This window comes from Bombus huntii, chromosome 13 (assembly GCF_024542735.1).
Source record: "Bombus huntii isolate Logan2020A chromosome 13, iyBomHunt1.1, whole genome shotgun sequence".
Taxonomy (NCBI): Eukaryota; Metazoa; Arthropoda; class Insecta; order Hymenoptera; family Apidae; genus Bombus; species Bombus huntii.
The window spans coordinates 1,698,690-1,724,260 of record NC_066250.1 but is presented as its reverse complement, the minus strand read 5'-3'; the positions used below and the strand labels follow the sequence as shown (position 1 = coordinate 1,724,260).

The 25,571-nt window shown below is 41.3% G+C and overlaps 1 protein-coding gene across 3 annotated transcripts in view; it reads right to left on the bottom strand.

Moving 5' to 3' along the window:
* Positions 1-25,571, bottom strand: part of LOC126872429 (uncharacterized) — a 186,423-nt gene that overhangs the window by 77,710 nt on the left and 83,142 nt on the right. For all 3 annotated transcript variants that reach the window (XM_050632377.1, XM_050632378.1, XM_050632379.1), the window contains 3 exons: positions 6,898-7,133; positions 3,542-3,768; positions 481-782 (listed from right to left, as the gene is read on the bottom strand). In XM_050632377.1, the coding sequence (XP_050488334.1) occupies positions 481-782; positions 3,542-3,768; positions 6,898-7,133 (765 nt within the window). The remainder of the gene's footprint in view (positions 1-480; positions 783-3,541; positions 3,769-6,897; positions 7,134-25,571) is intronic.

Genomic DNA, 25,571 nt, shown 5'->3' with positions numbered 1-25,571 from the left:
TGTAGAACGAAATTGTTTGAACAGCTGTCTTCTCGGTTAATTTTCGCAATAAAATGGATATTCCAGTGATTTCATAACGAAACGACGTGTTACGCTCATGCCGGTCGGTGACAAACTAAACGCTTGAAGGTTACTGAACGACGCTCGAGTCTCAAATACGTGCGGCGTGTAATCAAAATATAAAAACGATAACATTTTCCGAGAATTTTAATAGCAGGTAATCAACGCTAGTCTATAAACAGTTTCGAGCCAGCTGCGTATTACGTTACATTAAAAATATTATTTTCTAACTGTGTCCTATTTCTCATCGCATGTATACAATTACATATTTCTACGAAATATTATTTAATAATATTAATTTTACAAATATTCGTTTCTTAACATTCATAATTCCATAATTGACACTCTAATAGTCGTAATAACAGATAATACAAAAATATCACGTAGATGTATGTTTCAATAAAATCGTGCGTAAGTTACCTTTGAGGTACGTTTCTAATTCTGCTGCATTCTGTGCTGCATTTGCAGTCCTCACCATGTGCAAAAGCGCTTGCGTCGACGACATATCTAACATGGGTGGGAAGACGGGGTTGCCAAACAAACTGTCTTGTTTCTGCTCTTTCGGATCCTTATTGGAAAGGGGTGAGGTGGTGGACACGGTCGACGGTTGCGGTGCACCCAACGGGGCCATCAAACCGACGAAGGGTGTGGCGCCAGTTTTGAATCCTGGGAACCTTGGATCTAAGCCTGGAGGATAGCCGTTCCTTGGTGAACTGAAGTAGCTGCGAATTTGATTAATACTCTTCGTTGATATTAATTTAGTAATGGATATTAATATATATACAAAAATTGATACGGCAATTATAACAGGGGATATTAATATATATATATTAATTAGAATGGCGAAAGTTTCAGCTTGGAGTTAATGAAATAATTATACGACTATCTCTAGGCTATCTCTGCACTGCATCACTGGAGCTATTAAAGGCAACGAGTTATATCAGCGAGATATCGTTAGTATTCTATTATCGCCCATGTCTGCAATGTTAATAAAAGAAGAGAATCGTTCTCTGAATGAGATATAATTTATAGCTGACAATTTGTGACAGTTTTAACCGCTAAACTAAGTATCAACGATTTACGATTTTACTACGCAATAAAAACGAGTATTATGCGCGCACAGATACGTATGGATATATTGTCCAGGATAATTGTACAAGAACAAATAAATAAAATTCTCTTTAATCGAACTCGAATTTCTTGCTTATTAAATATCTATCATCGTGTCTATTCTTGCGTATATCATGGACCAAAATTTCCTAAGGTAACACATTAATGCAACACCTAGCTATACGTCTCATAAATTAATCCTAAACGATTCTACATTCCAACGATAGTTAACGCGGATCTCGAAAATAAAGTTCACTGAGCACATCGAACAACATTATGCAATAAAATTTTTCAGCGTAAAGTACCATTTACTGGAAATTGCATTATAGAGAACGAATGTCCGTGTCCAGGCAACCAACAAACAAGTTCTCCCACGAAATCTCAGCTTTCCTCCACATTTCTGTTTATCCGAACGAAATATAAGATTATTGCAAATTATTGTAAAATCGATGCAAGAATCGATTCTAGAACAGTTTTGCAATCGATGTTACCTCCAAGATTCTACAATGCTTTCAGAATTGCTATAGAAACCGGAACCAATTATAGTAAAAAAAAATTCGATTCTTTACGATTCTCTGAAATAAAGATTCTACATAGTCGTTTTAAGAAACGAGATGAAATGGCCATTTCACGGATATTGGATAGACAGTGGCGTTTTTCGCAAATCTGCAGGGGATTTCAAAAGAAAAACTGACGTGTACTAATAATTTTGCTCATCGCTGTATATTTATTCAGTGACTTGGAACGACCAAGGAGGCACTTTCTCCTGGAAATGCCACAGATCGCAAGCATCGCGAGGATCTCATCGTCACGCGGATCTTTACTCGGCCGATCAGAAGTACCTTCTGCCAGAGCTGGGAGTCTAGTGCCGGAAGCTGCGCGGTTGAAAGTCGATGTACACGTCCGCGAACCTGCAACCGGTTAGACGCGACAATATTCTACGCCGGCAAGATACTCTGTCCACTCTGGACGAGCATCGATATTTCAATGCGCGTAACAACACGATCAATATTTTCCCTTTCCTATGTCGGCTTTGCGCAGTGTCCTCGTCGAGGATCGCTCCTTACGTCTTTCCCATCGTTCCCACGTATGCACACGGAACACAGTATGAAGAATGTCAAGGCAAGCGTTATGATTCCCAAGGTCTCATACTCTCTAAATAGTACCGGGTGGCGTTAGCTGCGGCTGTTGCGCTCATACCGGATGATTGCGTTTGAGAGAATAGCTCGTTTTATGTGTGTTCGTTGCAAGAAACTGAGAAATCTTCGTCGATCTCGATCGATCGAAGTTCTTCTAACCGCCGAAATAGTATTTTTCGATCTTTTTCTTGTCATGATCTTCGATTAGAATAACTGAATAACCTTGCAACAAGCCTTGACGCTAGACTCTATCGACTTTATCAACTACTCTCCTCTATTCAAATGTTTTGCGTTTTTCCAATATTTCCAAATTTTAGCAAATTTTCACCTTTCAAGATGCATGTGAAGCTTCTTCGTTCTTTACCGCCAAATACGAGGGTCATCCAGAAAATAATACATTTTAAAAAGATTTTTTGATTCGTAACTTTCCATACAACCATCAGCTCTACTTGAACACATAGCGTAACATTATGCAAGTTTTTCTACATCTTCGTCATACGCTTCCGCCGCCAGTTCACATAACCTCGTCTTACGCAATATCTTAAATCATCGTTTTTTGCGATAAGTTGTGCATCGTTCATGCTATAAGTTGACCAAGCAAAATTTTAAGTTTTAGAAAAAAAAAAATTCAATGAATATCATTTGGAATGAAATCGCATACACTTTTTTGAGTTCCTCTGTCACGAGTCATGGACAGCCTGAATACTTACGATCACGTACAGTTCTTCTCTTCCCATTGAATTCCCGCAACCATAATCTTACCAATAATTCATTCGTCATCCTATCGCCGTCAACTGCTGTAATTCGGTGGTGAATTCCTTTCGAATGAATTTTTTAGCGTTCGAAAAGCGTAAAAGCGTCACCGGCGGGATTTTCCATCCGCATCGTCGTTTGAAACGCGTGGTACAACGACAGTGTTAAGTATTTAAGCACAAAATGTTGTACGACTTATATACGACTTATATAAACACATTCCGTCGTTTTATATGGCTTCTATACGTGAACGTGTAGTATAATACATTCTGGACGACCCTTGTAAATTTATATCAACTTTGCACAAGTCACGATGACAATTCACGTTACATTTTTTCTTGTTGCATTATAAAAAATAGGAAATTGTCTCAACTAATATACGAGAAAAGGAAGAAGATATAGAGCTAAGCTGATTTGAATTACTGCTAATAGCAGGGAATGGAGGCTAGATGCTTTCAGAGAAGCAGCAAGCTACTCACTCATTAGGGTTGGCGTTATTGTACTTGGCAGCGAGGCTTCTCATAAAATCGCTATAATTTCGTCCCATCATCTGTTCCATGTGTTTGAGGTGATGGGGTGGTGGTGGGCCCTCGGGTCCACCCAAGGGGGTAGCATTTGGCGGCGTTCCTGGGTGGCTGGAGGATGAGGGCGTCACGCTCCTCGACGACGTAGAATTATTGTCTGGTGTAAGGCGTTCTGTTTTAACCTGAAACACAAATATCGAACATCGTTCTTGAATATGTACATTCTGTGGTGAGACACAATTTGAAAGTCCACCAATTCGATTCCCCACTGGAATACAATTGGAAATCAAAGTTCATTGAACGTTTCGTTCGATATGCATACAAAAGCAAATTTCTTTTCTCTGACAATTTGTTCACGAGTTCCTTAATCGTCATCCACTTACATCCTTCCCTAAATTGGATATCATTTGGCGAGCAATTTTACATATAAGTCGATGAGCTTGTAAAACACGCGTAAGTGTCTCTTAACATTCGCATTGATACTTCCGTTTTAACAGCACACATTTTATACACAATTCACGATACAAATTGATGACCTCGTAAGATTACACGTATCGTATCACAGGTCAATGTATCATTAAACACAACACATGTTTAAAAATAATTAACTAGAAGTAATAAATCATCCTTACGCTATAATACAACACATTGTTAAAAGACCCAATTAAAATGCAATTAATCACGACACTTGATCACTCGAACAGCTACCTCGCCACATCAATATAGAAAAAGCAGTATCCTTATAAAGAAAAAGAAAAAATAAAAAGAATCCCTAGTACCTCCGCTCTCCAATATCAAACGCATCAATCATCCATGATCTTCGCACTTCCACCTTCCACCGAGAAAACAATAAAAATCCTTGTAACCAAAAGGCAACTCTCAGATCGAGGCAAACGAAAAATCTTTTGAAATTCCATATCCTGTTGAAACCAGCACGAGCCACCACTCCGTCTCTGTCCTTCGACATGGGAAACGTCATCCTGAACCGCTCTAAGAGGCAGTTCAGGGGAGGATCCGAGCTAGCAGGAAATATCAAAGTGCGCATTAATTCCCAGGAACAGATTGCATCTGAGATATGGTAATGAAGGCAACGCGTGGCGTAACAGTTGACTCCTCTTCGGCGGCGAGAACGGCTACGTGACACCAAGAAGAACGAGACTCGATTGGCGTAGAATAGGGTCCCCGAGGAGTCCGAGGAGCCGTTCCAACAGACCACGGTAAATCTCTTTCTCGCCTCGAGACCTCTTCCTGACAAGGGGCCGGGGTTCTCGCAACGTAGACACGATCCCAACGTGTACAAGCTTCGAACGAGTCTGCTTGAATCGCTCGTCCACCCGTTTCTGCCAGTTTCTTGCGAAAGAAAAGCGACCAGAGGGACAGAGTTCTGGGCAAACGCGAGCCAGAGAACTATTCCACGATAAATGGAGAAATATTTGCCACCGTGGTCGATTTGTTGGGATTGATGCAGGTCGAGGAGGATGGCCACGCTTTGGAGAAAGTAGGATCTTGGTGCTTGCCGCTACGTGCAAGGTCGAAGGTTTCTAATATTCCTTTCTGTTTTTTCTTTTTTTCTTTCTTTGGAGTAATTAGGCGAGCGACTGGGAAGACGAGATTGGTGTGAGATTACGAGCGATGAGGTAGGAGTTTAGTAGCTATAATTGCAGAGTTTAATACGTGCAATTGAAGAGAAATTACGATCTTATGATAAATTGTTTCGGTCCTCTTCTTCTCGTGTTTCTTTATGGTCGCGCGGGATATCGTCCTAGTGTTTCTTATTGATTTTGTGAGCCATTGAAAGACGCAATAAAGGCACGCAAGGGTTAAGTGTTTTATGGATTTCAAAGGAACTAACTATAAGAGAAAGGAAGAAGATGGGTATTTAAGAAACTTGTGGAATTGTCTATCACAATCTGAAATTCAAAATAAAGTAGTTAGATGGAACGAGTAGAAGAATTACATCATCCACGTTAATTACACAGTTCACCAATTAAAATATACCGATCAGATTAAAGTCGTCCATCCTTTCAAAATCCATCGATCAATCTGATCCAAGTCCAATTAACCCCGATCTCTTATTCATATTCATCGGAACGAACTCATCTTCGACATCCAAGATACTTCCTCCATCAGCAAAATAGAACCACATTGACGCGCATACCGTACTAATTAATGGATACATCGATTAAAAAGGATCAACAGCCTGGATCCATTAAATTCCAGCTTTATCAAGATTCCCTGTCAATTCTATCGTTGACTGTTGTTTCTACGCGAGGATCTTCATTGAAACGATGCAGGATAGTATTGCGTTGATGAGAAAGTTATGTCGAGCTCTATAAGAGTAGTGTTTTATATTCACAAAACGCTTCACTCCCAGCAGTTGTAGCTATAGACGTAAAATATTTTTACTTCAGAAACGATATTTTTGGAACAAATTTCAAAATAGTAACTCTGTCGTTAATCATCGTGCTTTCAAAAGAATTATTAACGTAAATTTTTCATAGCTTACTACATACCAGTTTTAGACAATTTATACAGTAATATTTATATAATAAATTGATTTACTTTTCTATTCACAAACCGACATTACTTTCCCATGGACCGGCTGGTAGCTGTGAAGAAATGTTCACGTGTCATTGGATGACCATTCTTCCCGAACGATGACCATCGATACTTCTTGGCCACCGAAGCGTACACTTTTTCCTTTTTCCCTCTTTCTTTTCTTGGCCTCTGCGCCACGTTTACAGAAGCGTCGAACGGCCGCGAGGATGTCAGCGACGGAATGACACTGCGGCTTTGCTTGACATCGCTGCCATAGAGCACCGACTAGGTCTGCCTCGAACGGGACCGCTCGTGTACACGTGTATACGCTACCGCTTCGATTGGTAAACTCTATCTCGAGAAGTCTCCTTCAGCCTGTTCCCGATGGCAATCAAACACTCGAGATCGCGCTCGCCGCAAGTCTTTTGGATATTTCGAAGGCAAACAGCGCGACCACCATCGTGTGTAAAATTCCTCCAAGATTTTTCTTCCGTTTTCCTCCTTTTAAAGTAATTTTTGCAGGTTGAATTGGAATTAATTTTAGACGGACTGTGCGTGATTGCAGAGAATGCTCGCAGGGACGTAGAAATTTCTGGGAAGAGTATCAGGTGAGAAATTCGATGCATAAACCAGAATGACACGTTATCGACGATTGGAAAGATGATATCGCAGAAATCAATGGAAAAATTATGAAATGAAGAGTGCGAGCGGATAATTAATATTTTTGATAACATTAAAGATTACAAATTAGGTTACTCTTGGTACAAACTTACTTGAGTAGTGTCGAGACCATTCTGGTTCTGTCGCCTCCTTCCCCTTGGCGGTCTGGGGGTGGCCGCACCGGAAAGGTGGGCACCCTGGGGGCTTCCGCCCCTAGCGTCGACCGCTGTGTTCGCGGCCAGGGTGGCCCCGTCGGTATTTTCCGTGTGTGTGCCTAAATCGGTCGCCTCTCCACGATCGCCGCCACGAGGTCCAGAGCTTGCAGACACGTTCTCACCTGATACCTCACCTGCAGAAGAACGAATCGATTTGCTAATCAATCTTGCAGCCTTTAATATCAAAAATAGATGTATCATTCGTTAAGACCGATCGTGATAAATATATGAAAATAGATACGAAGTTGGAATATTACTTCGATCCAAGTAGTATGACGCACGTGGGTCTGATAAACCAACGAATTTTGATTATCTATCGATTTTCGACCGAGGCATCTATCGGTATAATATCATTTTCCGTATCACCTAGCTTCTAATATCTTCCTATATTTTTAACAAATAGTACACCCTATTTCATCCTGTTTTTGGATTATTCTACACCAATTGCAAGTGTCTGTATCCTACCTGTCGATCTCCTTCTAACTCTTCATTTTCCCAGAACAACATTGGCAAATACCAATAAACAATCCCGCCCCCATAAAACACACTGTCCTAAACTCATTATTCACCTTCCTCACCCTGACCGTCGCAAATCCATCGAACTAACCACCTAACCACCCAACACAGTTCTCCAGGCCAGCAACAGCAATCCATCGAGCGTAGCCAACGGCGAATTAAAGTCGAGCCCTCGTTCCGATCAGATAATCCATAAAATATCGGTTTCTCACGTGACGAGTAACTTCGTTTGCGAATACCTGGGCTGCGGAGAGTCGAAAGACGACGTTACCCGCGGCTTCGCGTCAGCCGCGGCTCGTATTTCGGCGGTCGGCCGGTCGGTCGTCGTCGATAAATCCAACCTCGTGCCGTACGGTTTCCTCGCGATCCACTCTCCTCCTCTTCCTGCTCCTAACACCGGTTTCGTAACGAGGCGGTAGCCGCGGCCTGCGTCGTAAAGCTTCCTTAACGTCGCGGCGTGTAAACGGTGTCTTTCGACACCAGGAATTTCGATGAAATACGTTAAGAGGGATAACCGTATAGGACGCGATTACACGGCGACCCAGGCGAGGCGCCGCTAGGCGGAGAGACGAGATTTACGCCCAATAAATGAACCCGTCCGTGGCGCCATTATCTTCATGCTCGATCAGTAAAGACGCGTATCTGCCGCGTTTCTGAGACGTGCGCGAGTGTTTTAGGACAGTCAAGCTTTCGGCCAGGGTGTACGAGGAATCAAAAGAATGATCAGATTTAAGGGAAGTGGTGATGAGAGAGTAAAAGAGAGAGAGAGAGGGTCCAGGTCACTGGCCACATTAGCTACCAAAAATATCCAATAAATTCTTGCCACCGTTAAATTGCCGGAATTTTATGGTCGGCTGTAACTCGTGCACACGGCCGAATTTGTTGGACGATAGGATCGCGATCGTTTCAAGCGATGAGAGATCCTCGTGATTCCGCTTTGTGTCATTGATGCACAAGTACACGTATGAGCGCTATCGTTCGAGACGAATTCGATGCGTGAGTTAATTTATAAGGCGGACTTTCGAGGATTGGAAACTTTTTATCGCAGATTGGTTACTGATGAAGTGGTAGTTCCTCGAGAATTATATCGCGGGATTAATTATGTATCGTTAAGAGCGTTTATCGCGTTCAAAGTTATTTATAGTTATTTGATTTCTCGATTCTTAATTGGCATTGGAAAATATGTGGGTGATCGACAGTCTAGGTCAGATTCGGACAATGTTGCTTAAAATTTAGAATGATTAATTTTATGTGTAACGCTAATATATATGATATCGATAATTAAATTCTCGATGAAGTTTCTCTCTTTGTCTAGATCGATCGTTTCGAAGAACGAGGCTTTAAATTTTCATCGCTATACTCTGAACGATCGTAAAAAAAACTAACGTGAACTCGTTTCCTATTAAAAGCCAGCATCTAATAGAATTTTGATGGGAAGCTGTAAATATACTACTTGAAAACGATGAAGTCATTGGATAATGACTGTCATAGAACTGACTTTTACGATCGATGTTCCCTCATCCAGATTCTTCGTTCCCTCCATTTTCTCCAGGTTTCCTCGTTAAACCGTGCTAGAACTTTACCAATTTCAGAATAACCATTCCATAGAAGCTGTAAAATCGGTTTAATGTGTATCTTCACACTTACGTGTATTCGCGGCGCATCGTAAAACACGCTTTGCCGTAATTTAATGCTCTCCGATCTTATTTTACAGCATAAAGGATCGAGCGGGTTGAAATTGAAAAGTTCTATAATCGAGTGATAGAGAAGCGAGTTGCTCGAGGTTAAGAGTCTCGAACTCTCGTGGAATTTACGCTTCTTCCTCGATGATCAATATTTCCGTTAAAAGGGTGATTCTTCACTAGGTCTGCTCCTCTAATTAGCCTCGTTGAGTACAAAGTTAAAATTTCATTACAGGCTTGTTTCATAAAATGGCAGAGGAAATTGAAATTCTAAAATGTAATTGTATCGCTGTTTAGATAAAAATACCACCGAGAAACGTAATATTCTTTCCTTCTTTCTCTTTTTCTTTTCATGAATTGTTTCATGAAAATTATAAGAAGACGTGGAATCGCCACGAGATATTTAAAAACGACGAAAATATTTTCGTAATTAAAATTTTCCTATGTTCGAATTGGCACGTTGTTTAAACTTATCTGAAAGAAAGCTCATAAAATTTCGTGCGTTCCCATCGCGCATGCCGTCACGTTCTCTTCGAAACATACACTGGAACCGCAACTTTTATGAGCGCGGTAGCAAGGCTAAGTCACGTACCGCAAATATCATAACTCGTATTACGGAACTGTCGAAACGCCAAACTATTGTTTGCCAATGGTTCCCTCGATTCTATACAGTTGTTTGCGGATGAGTGAAAAATTGTTTGTAGTTACGATGGTCGTACGCGGAAAACTGCAAGTCAGCACGTGAATCGTTTCTAAATCGTCGACGAGCTGTCTTCAAACATTTGTCGTTTCCACGTACCGGAAATGATCGTGAAGAAAATAATGCAACGCTATAAATAGCTTCGTTATCGTCTATTTCTAGATAATTAATAATCTGATATCTTCAATCAATTGAGTAATCAAACCAAAAACTGACGTTTCAAGGAGATTTTTTAACAAAATCTTTTCATCAAAAGTTCTCTATCGAAAAAAAATGTTTTTTCGTTCAATTTGAAACAATTTCGAATCATTTGCATATGGAATTTCTCGATAATTTCGCTTAAAAGTAATACTATTAAAAATTATGTAAGATAAAAATGTTCACTTACGGATTTTCCATAGAATTCTTCTTCTCAGGAGCAATTACTTTGTATCCACACGAAACTTGCTGATTAGAGTTGTACGGTATTCAGTATCAACATTGAGAGAGTTTTACGTATAGAATTTGTGACAAAACTGAACACACCGAGTTCAAAGAAGTAAGTTTTCATAGCAGGTGAGTAGAGGTTCGAGGTGCGACGACACGCTATTGTTAGCTCGTATTAACACGTCGTTACGATATTTCACACTGAAGCCTCATATTGTTCCCGAGTTCGAATGGAAGAACTTTGTGCCTCCTACATGTTTTTACCCTTTCGTAAACAAAATCTCAAATATTGTTGCAATATATGGTAGCTGGTTTATTAACGCTTGGCTCAAAAACACAGGTGAAAGATACACAGACAGAATTGTCGAAGAAATTAGCAAGCAGAAATACGATAATTTTTCCTGTCTGATGCTGTGAAAGTTGTCAAACTTATCTGAAATCCAGTTACGTTTGGACAAAACAAAACAATCTCGATATGACGAAATAATAAAATGAATTAATAATTTAAATCGTATCAACAGCCAACGTGTCAAGATTCGTAAATTATCTGATCCCAGTAACAAGCATAGTCCATGATTTAAACATATTTTAAACGAACATCATCACAATCTCGGTGTATTAAAAATAATTTCTCAATCGTGCGAGAGAAACGCGTTTCTCTATCAAACATCACAGGATTGCAGACAACGTAATCATCGCAGGATTTATAGAAAAATGTCGTTTAGACACGAAGACCCAGTGTGCACGAAGCGTCTTTTCACAGACGCGTATTAGATGGGTCGATGTTAACAGCAAATACGTTTCCACGCAGCGGTCATAGTAAAATAATGTGCACCTTTCCACGAAACAGCAGCGATCCGTTCTCGTCACGGCCACAGACGTTAACATTTTCAGTAGCGAGGCGTAAGTTACAGCTGCAAACGAATGTAGTGATATAAGATGAAAGCGTCTTCGATGTCGCTTGACATTTTAATAATGACGCGAAATGTATCTTGCTGTACGCTTCGTAGACCGGACACCTGCGTAGACGTATCGTCATGTCTCATAGACGATGCTTACGCTTCGTGGACAGTGGGTCTAAAGGTGGAAAATCGAAGTATCGAGAAATCTATCTATATTATACGCGGTGGGCATAAATTATTTCGCGAGATTATCGTTGAAACGAATTGACCCTCGAGGTCAAGAATAGAGAGTCTCGCGACAGGAATAAAAATGGCACCGTACCTTTTGGCTGACGTTAATTATTCCTCGAATTCGACGCTCTTTTTCGACGAAATCCACGCGAACCCGATTCGCTAACGTTTGCTCTTCGTTGAGGACACCTGAGACCAAAACGAGAGAAAAAGGAGAAGGGGAAACGATAATCGAAAGCCTGTCACAGAGATGACTGATCGTAGCTTGGCTCTCTTAAGAATCGTCTGGCTAGTGGAGATTGTTGCGAGTTCATGCTCGTTTCTAAATATAGCGAGAAATTGTGGAGAATAAATAATGAAAAGGTATTCGGAGGATGAAGATCGTTTCATGCGATTCAATACTTACTTTAGACGAAGCTTAACCGCGATTGTGCTTTAAAGTGATACAATTTTTGAATGAAAAGAATTTGAATGGGAAGAAACCTTAAACAGTTACGCAAAGAGTAATTATTCAGCAAAGAACTTTGAAAGAATGAAGAAACAGTTGGAATTTTTTAAGTGCAGACAAAGTTCGACGATCCTTCAATCGTAGAAACAGCGACGTTTTTCTTTTTAACTGGTTGTGTTTGAAGAGAAGTAGAAGAAAAAAGAAAGGAAAATAAACGTGTTGAGAAAACAAATTTCTTTGTCTTAGTTCTCTTACAAAGAACGATTGAAACAAGGTTTAGATACATTCGCATAATACAAATACATTTCCTCTTGGACGATCTAGTTCCAAGCACTTCGCCATCTGTGAAACAAAATTTACAAACAAATCAGTGGAACAACGAGAGAATTACCGAGTACATAACAATTGTATATTTCATATTATAACGAATGGAAAAGAAACCAGAACGTAGATCGCCTAAATTTCATGGAATCTCTCAGAATTTCAAACCACTATCCGAATCGATAAAATTCTAAATTTATGAACAGAAATTACTTTCTCCCGAGAAAAGTATCTAATATATTCAACACGAATTCAAAACGAAAGTTGACTTCGATTTTCCGCTTAATCCAATCTCGATATTACATACATATCAAATTGTGTTTAATATCGCCTGAGCTATAAACTTTTATAATAATTAATGCAGCGATGTAATAACGTTTCTCGGAGATTAGGTTTCTTAATATTTTATTACGGAGAATGTATCTTGTTCGATAAGGAAATACTGGAATTAAGCAACTCTGATGTACTTACACGTTTTCAACGATACTCTAAGCTCTTATGTTGGAAATAATTGAATTATGCAAATTCTACGTCGTCATTCTTAGCATATTTCGATGCATGAACATCGAGATAGTCAAAGTAGTATAGATAAAAATTACTCAACACGATTCTCGTGCATACGTTATTCGCCTGGACCGCACCCAATCCGCATTTGCATTCACAATCTTCACTCCTGCATCTCCGTTACGCAATGCACTGATTTTTTTTTCCAAGCCGCTGCAACACATTTCTCTGATTTTCATTCGAAGGCGGAGTAATCGTCGTTTGTAAATTCGAACAGAGACACACTTTATACTTTCTTTCAAATCGAATAAAATCTAAACGATATCGTTTAATTCGCTTGATCGTTGATGCGTTTCGTCATTCACACTTATCACACCTGACGTATGTATGCATATCGCAGCGATTGTAAAGTTCAACAACTTCCTCCGGGTTCCAATGTTCGAGTGGTAAAAAATTATCGAAAACGTGATTCGTATCTCATTAGCCGGGATGATGTGACACGTCCTAACAAAGATCACGTAATTCGGAATACATTGCCGAGAGAATTCCGTGTTCTCAGCGAATTTTCTAAGCTCCTAAAGAAAAGAAAAATTTCGCAATTTAGTACTAACGTACGACAATCTCATCGTGTACTTTAAATATAATTTTCAACGCGAAACATCGTAATATTTTACCGATATAAATAAAAGAACGAAAGAATTTTATTTTCTTTCCTCTCAACCACGAAATAAGAACGTTCCACGACTTGCCTCCGAAACCATTACTCCGTCCAAAATGAGAAGCATCATCGTTGCAAAAATAAAGACCGTTTTCTTCATTAAACAGCCCTGAAAACCGAAACATTCATCATCCAAAGCCAATTATCTCGCAGGCTACGATTACAAGAAGCACCGACGAATATTTTTCGCGTGCTACTGACGCCACGGAGGTCTTAACCGAGACCAGTCATCATGATTAAAGGTTGAAACGCGAAAGAGCGGAAGCTGCTGTTTCCTCTGCGGCCTCCGCAAGGCTGGCCACGCCAGAAAAACAGCCGATGGATCGCTTGCTCCGCGAGGTTTGAACGCGTGCAGCACGCGTGCACGCACCTTTCCTCGCATATCCGCATCCGGGGTTAGCGTGGTGGTTAATGAACGATAAAGGCGGCCCTCCGCTGCACGTAGCCGGTCATTATAAATCCTCGACGCGACGAGCCATTATCTTTAAAACGCACGATTTTCTTCCTCGCCCTGTGTTAAACGTTTCTACTGTACGTTCTAAACCATTCGAGTTGAACATGGTGGAGGAACATTTGAATATAGCATTAATTGCAAAGTGTACAGCATCCGTATGTCGCTAGGAATTTAGTATTTTTATCGGATAGAATATATAGAATGGTGACAATTGAATTTGTAATTATAAAAGGGATTGTCATTAAAGTTAACAAGTACCTGGTAACTTACGGATGGCAATGGATCTCTTCACGACTTTTGTCGTTGTTTTCTCCATCTTTTTAGCCTTTCTACTTTTTATTACGAGGTATTCAGAGAGCTATATAATGTTCTTGCTTTGAGAATACATTATTTAGACCGTCGTTAGCGCATAAGTCGCAAAAATTATGGGAGATCTGGTGTATGTAGATTTTTAGTGTTTGCTATCTTCGTAGAAGCTTCGTTAGCTCGACAATGAACGTGCTTGGAATTTCTTTCTCCAATCTCATTTTTCTACGGTTAATTTTAGTTGATGGTTTGAGTACCTGTAGCATCGATAATTATATGGGTTTCTGTTAGTTTGTCGATTAATTCCGCAATTCTAATTAGACAGAATAGAAGCCTCGAAAACTCGCTAAACCTACATTCGTACATTACATTAACATTACATTACATTAAACGTACATTACCAATAGAACGAGTAAAAATCATCGAGCCTCTCGATCGTCCTCGTACGAACGATCAAAAAGTTCTGCAAAATTCTTCCACGTCGAAGATCTCTAGAACCCACTTTCTAACATTATTGCAGCCATTTTATTCGTTACGAACGATATCCGGCGCGTTGTATCCGTTGTTCTTAAATGTCGGTCCAAGAAAGATTCTAATCAAAGATCAACGATCAACCGTAGCAGTCAAAAAGCTGCGACAACTCTCCAACTCGTCTCATAAAGCTACTTTCCATAACAAACGACATTCTCCTGCAGAGGATTGGAACAAAATAACGTCGTACGAGCTCGCCCAAGATAAAACCTAGTGGACACCACCAGCGTCCGGCATTAATCGTCCTCGTAGCCTGTGGTGTGTCGCGGGCGACAATAATTACCGAGCGTAACGACCTTTAAAGGCCGGTCGAGGCCGTACCGTCGGTATAAAAGAAACGCGAACGTAGGAAGCAGGAGAGAGAGATTAGTGTCGTGGCGTTAACACGATCAACGCACGGCGTCAGCAGCGGCTAGGGATCCGCTTGCGTTGTAAATCTGCCGTAAGTTATGCGCGACCGGGAGGGCTGGCCTGCGCCATTAAAGCGGGTTATGCCCGTTTCAAGTAGAAAATCATAAGTACCGCAAATACGCCGTTATTACTATAGACGCGCCACGAGCACGCCACTTACTTTGTAATCATGACTAATGCATAATGCAGTAGCCGGTGCGCCGGTTTCCCTCTGCGTATGTCATTCGCCGACGGTTCATGTGGGTGCGTGCATTCGTCCTGCGTTTGTACTGTTTCGTGAGTTCGACTATGAATGCTTTCGATCGTACGAAACGCGTCCACGGCGGATCGATTATTTCGAGCTGAGAATTTTTAAGCGAGCTTCGATAGAAATTTATAGGCGTCGTCTGTAGCTGGCGAATCACGGTCGAAGCTTCGAGAACGAGACGATATCCAAGTATACCAGAACGTCTGTAATTTCAGCTTTTTGATCGCCGCGTAACGCCGATCTCATCGCGACCATATTTCACGCCACGGGATCTCGTTCTGCATTGGTAGCATCGCTGGGTGCTATCCCTCGGGATGCTCGCGTGTTTCTAGTGCCTTCACCTACTTAATCGTAATACCAACTTCCCCTTGCCCCTCGCTTCACTTTGTACGTTCACTCTCGTTACCGCCTCTATATCCTCGCGCGTTTATTGATTTTCGTGGTTAACGAGTAGCGTACGATGGTTAAAAGAAGTTGGTAGAAAAGAGTACACTTTATGCTAGTGATATTACGAACAACTGTTGAAGAAAACGTAGCCCCGGTTCCAAGCACTTTCCATCTTTTTAATTCGCTGCTCTTTTCAAAGTAGGTAAAACCTACTTGTGTTATCGTTAGTGAAGATATTTCTAATAAAAATGGAATCTTCATATTCGTATTCGTTTGTCGCCTATCATAAACGTTGTCATTCACAAACTTAATACCAAATTTACAGATTCATCATCGTACAATGAAAAATCAATTCGAAGAGAAACAAAAGCATAAACTTTGCAAAATCATCCTGAGACCTATTATCGACTATTCGCCAGTCAATACACAATCGAAATGAAAGAGCTAGGTTAACTTGATATAATAAGAACGCGTGTTCTTCTTAGCAAGGCGTAACCTTGGTCGTATGGAGAACGGCCGAATCAGCTGTTTCATTTGTGGAAGGCCTACCGCGGTACACAATGGACTATCACGTGACTGGCGAGCGTTTATTAGCCGAGGCGAGCAGAGAAAATACTCGGTGAAAGAAGGGGAAACGATAGAATTTATTACGGTTCTGGTTAATTAACATCCCTCCAGGAACACGCGACCGCGATACAGCGAGGTGTGTCTCTCAAATGTGGGACTTGGAACACGTGCTGGTGATTGAAAGCGTTCTCCCGAGGTGATTCTGTGCGTACGTGCGGCACACGATGATCCTACATATTTGATTTTTAACCTCGTTCGCTTACTATAGGAGGCCCTTACGTAAATATAATTCGATGAGCTAATTTATCGCAAACTTGCATATTATATTAGAGCGGAAAAATGCCTAGTTCTACATATAACAGTCTAATAAGTGAGAAGGAAAATCTGTTTTGTGAGAACGTGAGAAGGAAACATGAACGTTACGAATGTATAAATCTAGCTTTTCTACATTTTTACTACGAACGATAGTAGAGCTACTTTACGCATTATGCATATTTTAAAGAACATAAATATTTCAGACGTGTAAAGATATTTTATTCAAAGTAACTAACGTAAAAAGAAGAAAAAGGAAAATATCATGGTTAACTGCGAGCAACGATGATTCACCAATCTTTCCGTAATATCGAAGAAGATAGTTTGTTTCCAATAATTAATTCCGAATATGCAAATCGATATTGTATAAAAAAAACTTGCATCGATAGAATCTGTTGTAGGTGTACGTACATCGAGCAATTGTCCATGTCCTAGAACTGTATTTTTACGCAGTATCCATTTTGTTTTTTACTTCGAATGTTAATGAGATTTTTTGCCGCGAGTTCTTTCTTATTACGTGTATCTCATTTTTACCATAGGCTTTGATTCAAAGAAACACGGGAGAAACCAACATTGAAAATTATTTGAAGACATTTTCAATTAACTGTTTTTCTTTAACATCTTTCAGTTAAGATACGTTTTGTATCCTTCTTTTCTTGAAAAGTAAGATTTACTTGTTTATCGTGAGCATGTGTGTTCTTCTTGCGTCTATTATTTAACGTTATGCAAGTAACATTTCATAATTAACATCGCAATATTAATATATTTTTTGTACGAGACACCTTTTTTGTTGCTTTAGGTGCAACGTCGGCATTAATTATCGATTTCCGGTAGTTGCTCTTGCACAAACAGAAATAAACAAATTATCGATAAATTCCCTATAATAATCCGCATCACAGTTCTTTCTAAATTAATTACAATGAATTAATTGTGTAATCAAGTGTTTCCAAGTTCTGCTCAATATCCTTATCCGGCTGTCGTTTTGCTCAAATTTCCTGTATTTTAAAATCTAATTTTTAATTTCTTCGCTCACAACTAACGTTAACCATACAAAGGTGAAATTATACTTGCCGATACTTTAGCGCCTTAACCAACGATAAGTATATTTACCTTATGGTTTTTTTAATGATCAGATGCACTGAAATTGGCCGTTTAACAGTGTGGCCAACGGAATAATTCCGCTAGCCGATCGTTAAACATAAACTTATAGTTAAGATTGAACTTCATCGTGAATACATGGTTTCATCACACTTAGTCTATAATCCGTGGCACGAGCGTGACTCGATATTACAAAGCGAGAACTGAAAACGTGGGTCATCGGTGAGCCACGACACTTACTGGGGCTAAAACTATCATTATGCAAACAAAGATATCCTCTCGAGTTGCTATACCAGTCATGCAGGGCTAAAAGAAGATCAAAGTGCCAATAATATCATAATCTCTGTAATCAAATATTTTAACGCGGTCGTTTTTATCATTCGGATGATAGTTTATAACTCGAAATAAATTCTGTAATTCCGTTCTATCCGACTGTAGCGCTCTATCAACTTAACCGACTATCGTGCCAACGCTATATTGACCCCCGATGGATTCCGAGCATCGTCACATGGAATCCAACGCTTCCACCTGCCCTCGATCGTCGCGGTTACAAAGCGAGCAACGAAAGGCTCCAGGAAGAAGAGAAGCAGCCTGTTCACCGTTTGTTCCGCTAGTGGCAGATAGCAGCGTACGGTGACCTCCGTAGCCCCCGTCGTACGAGCAGGCTACGCGAAAAGGCAAACGGAGAAACGAAAAGAGCAGAAGAAGAAGACGAAGACGAAGAGGAAACGACAGCCGGGGAAAAAGAGAAGGAAAGGTGCGTGCCTGCGTGACGTAGCTTTCGCAGGCCATCACGCATATGTTACCCTCCGTGAGGGGCCCTGTACGCGTTCACAATACGATCCGCGGGGTCATTCCACCTCTTCAGCTTCTTCGTATTCGTCGACGTCTCTTCCGTGGACGCTCGCGAACTTTGTTCCGCCGGTTAGCGCACGTAGGTGTCCACTTTCTATGGGTGGCACTCGCCGCGAGGGAGAACACTCTTCTAATCCTCTCGTCAGGGTCGCGAGCGTACGACGGAAGGACGTAGGTGTCGTGAATGCTGGGCGTGACTCGCGTGTCACTCCGGCACGGATGAAGATCGACCGATACCGCGAAATACTATTCCAATGGAGGAAGTGGCATGTTTTGGAGAATACTTTTTCAGTTTAAGAATAAGAGAGATAAGATGAGGAAGCATACCGTAGAAATTAGATATCGTTGTAATTAGGAAGTGGTTAGCTGAGTGAAGTTTTCTGTGAATCACGTGTTGCAATAACGACTTATAGTACAGTTGAAAAATACTTCGTTTGTTCCTTTAACAGGTTTCCGATAATAGCTTTAATAGAATTGTACAGAAATAGAATCTTCGAGTCGATAGATTCGTAGTAGCGATTGTACTGTAGACAGTGGTTTCCTGAGTTTCAGTGAATTCCTTTACAAAATCGTCTTACAATCCAGCGAAACGAATATCTTTAGCTTGCAGTGACCAGGATCTACGACAACGAGAGCAAATCTCGACAAAACTTGGAGAAACCTCGTGAAATCGCGGAAATCGCGCGACAAGCGTGTAAAACGACCGACTCCCACGACTTCGGTCGTTTCGTGTTTCACCGTCTGCTCGTTCGGTATTCCAGGGCAAAACGTGTTACGTAATCGCTTTATCACGGCCAAAAGTAAACGGTACAGACGGTGGAACCGATGGAGCAAGCTTGTAAATTAAGGCGTTCAGTGGCGACACCCATTGACGTAACCTAAGCCTGTAGTCATACGCACTCTATAGAGGGCCCATTCGATCTTCTTGTCGTCTACAATTTACCTTTCCAATTTTTGTTTTATTTTCTTAAATCTCTGAGTGTCTGAGTCTCTAATTTTCTAAGCACGGAGTCGTTACACATCCTAAAACGCCTCGGAATATCCTTGAAAACTCTCGAAACATATCAATTTAGCTTCTAGCCGATTTTACTACCTCGCTATATCTCTTCCGCCAACTATACAGCAAAGAGCAAAAAGAAATATCCACGTTTAGAACCAATAGGTTCTCTGTTGGTGTTTCGTTACTGGCTGCTGCTGAAAACGAACGTGACACTGTGGAAAATTGCAGGAGCGACGAGCGCAGAAGCATTTAACGTCGCGCCAAGATAGAACCGATTAGATATGCATCTAAACAGGTTAATAAACCACCTACACACACCGGTCCAATGGTTGGAACGTTTCCACATGCAGCCGCAACTGGAAACGGAGTCTTTACACGTCCTGGCACCGTTTTCTCTCTCTTTTCCTCCGTCATTTTTTTCCTTCCTTGTCTCCCATCGGTTCTTTTTCTCTTTTCTGTCTCCGTCACCTTGTTTCGACGACGCGTGTTCCCTCTTCAACTCCGACGACCAGACGAGTTACGAGTACGAACGGATGACAAACAAAGAACGACGTAGATGACCTCGTGGACGTTTCGTGCACGAGCACCGATTAATACCGGCGATTCTCTCACCTGTCGCGTTCTTCGGCCGTAGGCAAAGACGTGAGAAACCAGTCGCAAGAAAAAGTCGGGGATAAAGTGATAAAATGCGGAAAATGCTTGCTACGGAAAGGAAATAGATAAGCAGTGACGGAGGGATATTTTATGACGTCAAATGGGTTCTGTGACTCTTGGCTTGGGTTAATTGATATGGTAATTTTCGACGCTTTTAAATATCCATATAAACGCAAGGAAAATAGCGAGTGATTTCACGAAATCTGTTACGTAACTATATTATACAATCAATTAAAATAAAATAAAGAATCCTTCGTGAACTTAATTACAAGAAGGTACATCTAAAAATTATCGCAGAGAAAATTTTGGTCAAATAAATATTAAAGTGACTAAAATACAGAAGGATACATGATACGGCAAATTTTGGAAATATTTTACTCCGAGCGATAAAACGATACGCAAGAAAGATTCAAGGATAAGAAATAAATTACAACAATACTCGTATCTAGATTTCTGATATGTATCGCAGCTATACTATACGCGAACACTAGTTTACTGTTTCATAGTTCCCAAGTAATATAAAGTCTCATTGGAATGAAAATGTAATGGGTAGTAACGTTGACGGTTAGCATCGTGCCATAGACATGTTTGTCTTGGCAAGTTTATGCGAAACAAAGATAGAAAATTCATCTGAAACCATCTCGAACCAGCAACTCGTCACGCTGGGTAATTATTTCTCGAATCATCAGAAGTCACATAAAGTTTCTCAAAATACACATACATGCCACTGCAATTCAGAATGTAATTTATCATTCAAATCAAAGACGATGCTTTGGCCTTTGTTTTCGTTTATCGCTTAAGTAATTTGCAATCTCTCGGTAATTCTCAATTATCTACATCCGTTTGTCTCTTGATGGAATCAATCTTTTTCCATCAATCAAGAAATCCAAGATATTTCCAATTTCAAACTCATTTCCTCCTCGCACGAAATATTACAACAGAATAATTTAAATCCGATAATCAACGAACCACGTACAAAAAGAAAAATTTAATCGCACATACACATTACCAAAATTCGCTGTAATAAGATACCTACCATCGCAAAAATTCGCTATTACCGCGGTCAAAGTACTATCCACAGCTATCAGAAAAATAGAAAAGGTCCCATCTCTACCTCGTCCGATTCCAGCTAGCTCGTCGAGATTCTAGCTCGAGAATGAGCGCCCTTCGAACAATCCTCGGACGATTAAAGCGCTATCTGTGCCAGCAGAGGCAGTCGACAAAGAGCAAGGTGGCTTCGTGCGCGAGAAACGATTAGCACCGACAATCCTCTCTCGTCCTGCTGGTCGGTAGAACAGGAGGAGAGGTGCTGAAGGAGAGAGAGGGGAAAGAGTGGAAGTCAGGTACGTGGGTCGAGCAGGGGTCACAGTCGGACCACGACGAGTCACCTGTGGTGTGACCGATGCGAGCACCGAGCGAACGCGCTCGCTATCATCTCACCGAGTCTCTGGCCTTCTTCGTCATCGTGGCTAATGCTAACTGCTCGCCTGCTGGCGTACAGTCCATCGCAAAACTCGTTGCCAACTTTTATTAAGATTCACCGATAATACAGGTAGATTGTAGGTTTCTCAGGTAGCCGTGAGTAATTGAATGTACAGAGTGTGTTGAATCCTTAACCAGATAGATAGAGTAGAGCTACTAGAGTTGAAATTACCAGTTCGCAATTCTTCGTAGTAATTTCATAGATTTACGTGTACTCTTGGATTCTTGTGTTCTCGAATTTGAACGATCTTTGGCAAAGTATCTTTTACGAAGGATTATTTTCCCTTTCCAGAGGCTGCTAGCTTCTCTGCCTCTCGTTCTTATCAGTCACGATCTCATCAATTATCCGCTAACAACGTCGATCCGTAATAATCATTTAAATAAAAATGATCTCTGGCTTCGAGCCTCTTGCGCAACGTTATCCATTCCACGCGTTGATTTCTCGCTATCCCATTAATGTCCCTTCAATCACTACTATTTCCCAATAATTAAATTAGAAAATAATTCCAACGTCATTAATTACCAATGCCATTTATCCCTTCCTGCGAGAGAGAAGTCGAGAAACGTTACGAGCATCTTTTCTGGCGTGTCAGAATCAATAGTTCCCGCAATTAGTTGTGCCACCAATCAAACCACATTGTTCAACATTCATCGGCGCGCACAGGCGGCCACGGTTACGCCACGTATCGCGTGTCAAGGAGTTCGTCAATAATTATTCCAATGACAAGAGCCACGCTAACGAACGCAATCAGTGTACGGAATGCCATTGATCGACTCATCGAGCACCGTTGTTTTTGAAGGACGCACGAGCATCGCGAATGAATTTCTCAATTTCTTCGCTTTTTATGGTCATCCTCTCGTATATAGCATCTTGTCTTCCTGTTTGCGATCGTCGAAGTTTCGTCGACGAAGACATGCAAAAATGTCTGTAACTGAAAAGATTCTTCGAGTGCAAAGAGTCGAGCGCTATTCTAGTTCCACCCTATCTGTCCTAAAACTCTTCCACAATCTCTAGACCCAAATTCAACAGCTCATGTATAATTTCTCTTCCAATTGTTTCGCTTCTGATACGTAAACGTATACCAATAAAGTTTGAGAAAGCGGCTCAATTAAAACGGATGACAGTGTTTCCACGTGCATCGATCAGAGAGTATCCTTGCAAGTGATGCGTTACGCGCGCAGTGTGATCGAAAGAAAACGGTTAGGTGACCCTCGCCGACTCCCGATGGTCACGAACTTGGTCATCCTTTCTACGCTTGTATTTCGCCGGACTATCGGTTATCCGTTCCGCGCGCATCTGACGCTTGATAGTAATTGATGCCGGTTTAACAGTAATTACCGGCGTAATATATTGCCGTTCTAAGAGCAGGCATTCCGCTCCTTGCGAACGAATGAAACGCGCCGTGGCCAAGCATCGGGTTGCTTGACTAATGGGTGTCTTTCGTTGGAGGTGCGTTCGATTCGAATCGACCATTCGCACAGGGCCTTTGATCCGAGCTTCTGCCACTCACGATCACAGAATGACTGCTACGCTCGGCATTACGAAAACCATTCGGACAACTGTTTGGGAATTCGATGACTAGCATCGTGGCATTGTGTGCGCACTATAATCTCATACGATTGGAGGTAAATGGATCGTAAACGACTATGAACTGGATAGAAATTTGTTATCCGTAAGTTATTCATCCCCTGAATATGATACAATGTACAAAGAGTTAGGAAGTAAAGATACGATGGAAATGTACTGGCTGTATCGCGAGGATCAGCGAGAAAAAGAATCGTCTAGTCATGGCTATACCGAAAAACGTGACCGATCCCACCGATTACAGTTTCCTTCGGCGATATCGTTGGCCTGCTAATTAATCGGCAGCATGACGCGGTATTCGCTCGAGAGAGTGGCCAAGCAGAGATGCAGGACATATGGTACCATCGTATGGAACGACGCCATGGGCCACCCACGACAGGCCCTCGCCGTATCGACGACAAACGTAAATTAGCGACTTATCGTATCGCTGTGGTCGTTAGGGCGGTCGATTCGCGCGAAATTCGAAGACGTTTTCGTGACTCTACGGTATCTCGAGAAACGTCGTATACGGATCATGGTTAGTTTTCACAATGTGATAAAAAATGAATTCTTTGCATTCTTTTAAATTCGCCTCCTCGTAGTTTTCTGTTGCCTTTAAGCTTTTCTTCAACTCCCCTCTGCAACACAATATATCTTAAGCTCAACGAAAGATCAATTTCTATTTAATTTCCACCGCTTCTCCTCCCACCGTGACCGCATTTTAAACGTCGAAAACCCACGTCACGCCCAAAACTGTAACGCAAAATTGCGAAGCATAAATCAACGCGTGAAACCGAACGTCCCGTTGAAAGAGGCTCATTTTTCGATTCAGCTGGTAGAAAAATTGCTCGAATCCTTCCGTCGTCGCGGCTGACCCGAACAAGGGTCCAAAGGTCGACAGGCGAGGAATGCCGGGTCCTGATATACCTCGCTAATGAACCTTCCACTCCCGTCCATCCAGTCTATTTACCGATGGACAGGGAAACACACCGTGCCGTTCGAAAGCCCGCTCTCTATCCTTCTCTGCCTTTCGTCCAAGTTTGGTTGGCTTCGTTTCCGACCGACAAAACGTCCTAAAAGGCAATCGAATGGCCAAAGGCCAGCCAGTGACTTCGAACGTTCAAACGATGCCTCTTCTCTCTTTCTCTCTCTCTCTCTCTCTCTCTCTCTCTCTCTCTTCGAGTCGATATCTTCGTGAGGATGTCGATCCTTTCTTCTAGCCGTTTCGACGCTGTGCGATGGATAGATTAGACGGTCTTTTACACAGATTTTTCTCAATTTCCTAGGACGAGTCAATAAAAGCTCTTACAGCTGCTAATGAGTTGTTCGATGAGGCAAACTTTAACCCTTAAACCCGTGGATCCCTAGAAAGCACCGGCCATTAACGGAATACCATAAAACGCGGGAGAATGTTGCCTTTACGATAACATATATTTCGATCGCTGTTACCGGCTGGAGAACGCGATTATTACCGGATTCGTGCAGCTTGATGTCGCGAAAGAATGCAATCGAGTACGAGTTCGCGTAATCTACGTTACACTCGAGCTGTACTGTTAATTATGCGACCGCGTTACATTCTGCACGATTCATGATACAGCGATTGCTATGTGGCTGCTTGATATTGATTAATTGCCCTGATGTACGGTGGTGGGGAGTATGGATGGTTTTCTTTCTGTATGTCATTAATCGTTATAAGTATGATTTTTGCAACTCTAATGATGCATTTTAGAAACAAGTTATGTATCACACAGATCTGCTGCCTACTAAATATGTAAATAATTCTTCGATTATCGTTCTTGCTATTTCGTTATTCATTCTTTACAATCCGACCAGCTTATTTGACACCATCAAACAGATGCTCGAGAAACGATCACGCTTCGATCGGGCAAACTTCAAAGAGGAATTTTAATAACGAAAACCACTTCGATCGTCATTCTCTTATCGTATTCGAACAAACTATAAACCGACGGATATTTTACGCGTAAACGTAGAATCACAAACTTCCACTACGCGTCACATCATTTTCCCCATTCTAACCGTTTACTTAATTCTTTCTCGCTGCCATAACCGTATACATCCACCTTAAATCAATCCAACCCCTATCTAAATTAATCTTTCAGCAAAGAAGAGAACGCGACAGCACTCAGCGTCGAGGTTTCCGTTTCACCGTGATACGGTGATGAATTTCTGACACCCGAAGCTATCTTTATTGGATCCCCTTTATATCGCAATCAATTTCCAGCTGCACAAAGTGCC